The sequence below is a fragment of the Austrofundulus limnaeus genome, unplaced genomic scaffold, assembly GCF_001266775.1.
Source record: "Austrofundulus limnaeus strain Quisiro unplaced genomic scaffold, Austrofundulus_limnaeus-1.0 Scaffold331, whole genome shotgun sequence".
NCBI classification, from domain to species: Eukaryota; Metazoa; Chordata; class Actinopteri; order Cyprinodontiformes; family Rivulidae; genus Austrofundulus; species Austrofundulus limnaeus.
In genome coordinates, this window is record NW_013952733.1 from 498242 (window position 1) to 500603 (window position 2362).

The following is a 2362-nucleotide window of genomic DNA, read 5'->3' on the forward strand; positions in this document are numbered from 1 at the left end:
TTCTTGCTCAAAGTATTGTGATAATGATGATTCACTGGTAGGACAAAAAACACAATATGTAATGGTCGAGCTTTTGTACTTTATGAAAATTTCAATGGTCTAGCGCCAATTAAAAAACAAGTGTTTGCATTAGGCAGAGTTATAGCTAGACTTTCAGATAAGGAACCAATAAATTATGTTGTTGTATTGGCCCCTGATAAGAGCTAAACTTTGCCTCTGATTAACAGTAGAACATGGGGCAGTAGAAACAGAGATAATGATGTGATTCAAAGCCACTATAGCTGTGAGCTGAACTCCATTGTTTACTTCCTACTTGCCTCTCCAAGCCTTGTTGTAAATATGCTGCACTTTTGTTCACTAAATTAAAGTAACACTATTTAGGCATGCACAGAGATGAGTTCTTCCGTCTTACCTGGACATGCTGTCAGCGATGCAGTTCGGTCCAGAGTATCCCTCACTTCTGCCTGACAGAGACCCCTGTGACATGCCTGGTCGAGATTTCCATGACTCCATTAATGCCGTTACAGGTGAAATCAGGTTCAACAATGGGTTGGACTGGTCTCTCACATCATGCCGTGTGAAGGACATTGCTCCCTGTGCTCCAATTTGGTAATGGAATGAGTGTCCTCCGGAATTAACTCCAACAATGGCGGACGTAGACATGTTGTTATTCTCCTGGTAATAGCTGTCGTCAGTGGACTCCTGCTTAACCCCTTTAGACATGACGCTGGAGAACAAGTCTGCCTCGTAGCTCCCATTCACAGAAGACACAGGGGGTCCTAGGATCCCAGAAAGACTGTATTCATCAATGTTATTCCTCAAGGACAGATATGTGGTCTCAGATGCAGGGAAGAGGCCAAGAGATGGTGACTGTTCACTGTAGGACTGCTGGTTCACACATCCCTCACTTTTGTTTGGCTCAGTCTTGATCTGCGTGATAAAAGGGGTGCTGCTCACGTTACATTTGGAGCTGCCCAAACATGTGCTCCTGAAGTCAGTCCCAGGCTCATTCTTAATGTACTTAACCATGCCCATTTGGTCCAAACCAATGCTGAACGCCTCCCTGTCAGCCATCTCTACTTTAGGAAACTCAAAGTTTTTAAAGTCTGTGTCTCTGGTCACCCCTGCCGCTTCTGGGCTGTTAGAGTCATTCTGCACTAATCCCAGTCCCCCAGCAGGACTGGACACAGGAAACCCAGTAGAAGAGGGGTTCTGGGGGCTGCTGACAGGCATAGCCCCCCCTGTGGCTGGACTAGATATGGAGGGTCTTACTGTGTTACTGGTAGTGCCAGTACAGCTGCCACCTGCAGGGCTTGAAACAGACGACCTGATGTTACATGTAGTGCTGCAGGATGGTGGTGATCTCACACTACTCATGCTCTGTGGGCTGGACATGGGTGACCTCATGACATTTAGGGGGCTGGTGAGTGGTGGTGACCCAACAGTGCTGGATTCCACAGGGCTACAAGTGGCTGAATTCCTGCGCTTGATGTTGGCTAGAGTGGCAGCACATGAAGTCTGGCTTCCAGGACTACTGGCAGACGAGCATAACTGTCCGAAACATGTAGGAGGGCTGGTGGTAGACGACACCATGTTGTTACTCCCTCCAGGGCTGGAAATGCAGCTGGAGGTCCTGGGACTGCAAGACAGAGAGGAAGCAAGCATAGATGCTGAGCTAACTGGAGTCCCAGTGCTGCATTCTCTAGGGGTGACGCTGGTCTGCTGGAAGCCAAATGGCTTTAACTTAGGGCTCTTTGTGGAGCCACACTTGTTTTCTTCGAGGGGTCTTCCACAAACGGGATAAAGCTTTCCCGGGCTTGCGCCGCCTCCGTGTTGGCTAAAAGCAAAGTCCGCCTCCCTGGCAGCATTCATATACAGGCCCATGGACTCAGCTACAGTCTTGGAAAGCTCCTTGGAGTCCATTTCCTGCTTGTGACCAAGCAGGGAGTTGTTGAAGTGCGGGAGAACAAATGGCTGGCTCTGGCTGAGCTGAAGCATTGGCTGCTCCTGCTTCTTAGTGTTTTTGTCTTTGCTGTCGGCAGTCGGGCTTCCAGCAGGGCAACTGACGTTGACCATGTCCATCAGGATATCGCTGCTTGTCAGACTTGAGTCCTCTGTGCTGCAGCAGTACTCCATACTGCCGGGGGCTTGAGACCATTTGTTTTCTGAATCCTCTCCATCAAAGAAGCTTTGGTATTCCTTGGTCTCCATTGCTGACTTATTGATTCATCTAGGAAACATGAAAAGAAACAGAAGGTGGAGACCAAATCAGAATAAATTACTTATCTGTGAATGTGGCAGCTAAAAAAGCTAAATAAATTCTGAGGGTTAAAAAAAGTTATCTTTATGGAGCTTGTTGGGG

General features: G+C 47.9%; 1 protein-coding gene across 1 annotated transcript in view; it reads right to left on the reverse strand.

Annotated features, from left to right (window-relative positions):
- nr3c2 (nuclear receptor subfamily 3, group C, member 2) overlaps positions 1-2362 on the reverse strand; it is a 91153-nt gene that overhangs the window by 86103 nt on the left and 2688 nt on the right. Inside the window, exon 2 of the mRNA XM_014022475.1 lies at positions 413-2230. Coding sequence (XP_013877929.1) covers positions 413-2211 — 1799 coding nt within the window. The 5' untranslated portion in view covers positions 2212-2230. The remainder of the gene's footprint in view (positions 1-412; positions 2231-2362) is intronic.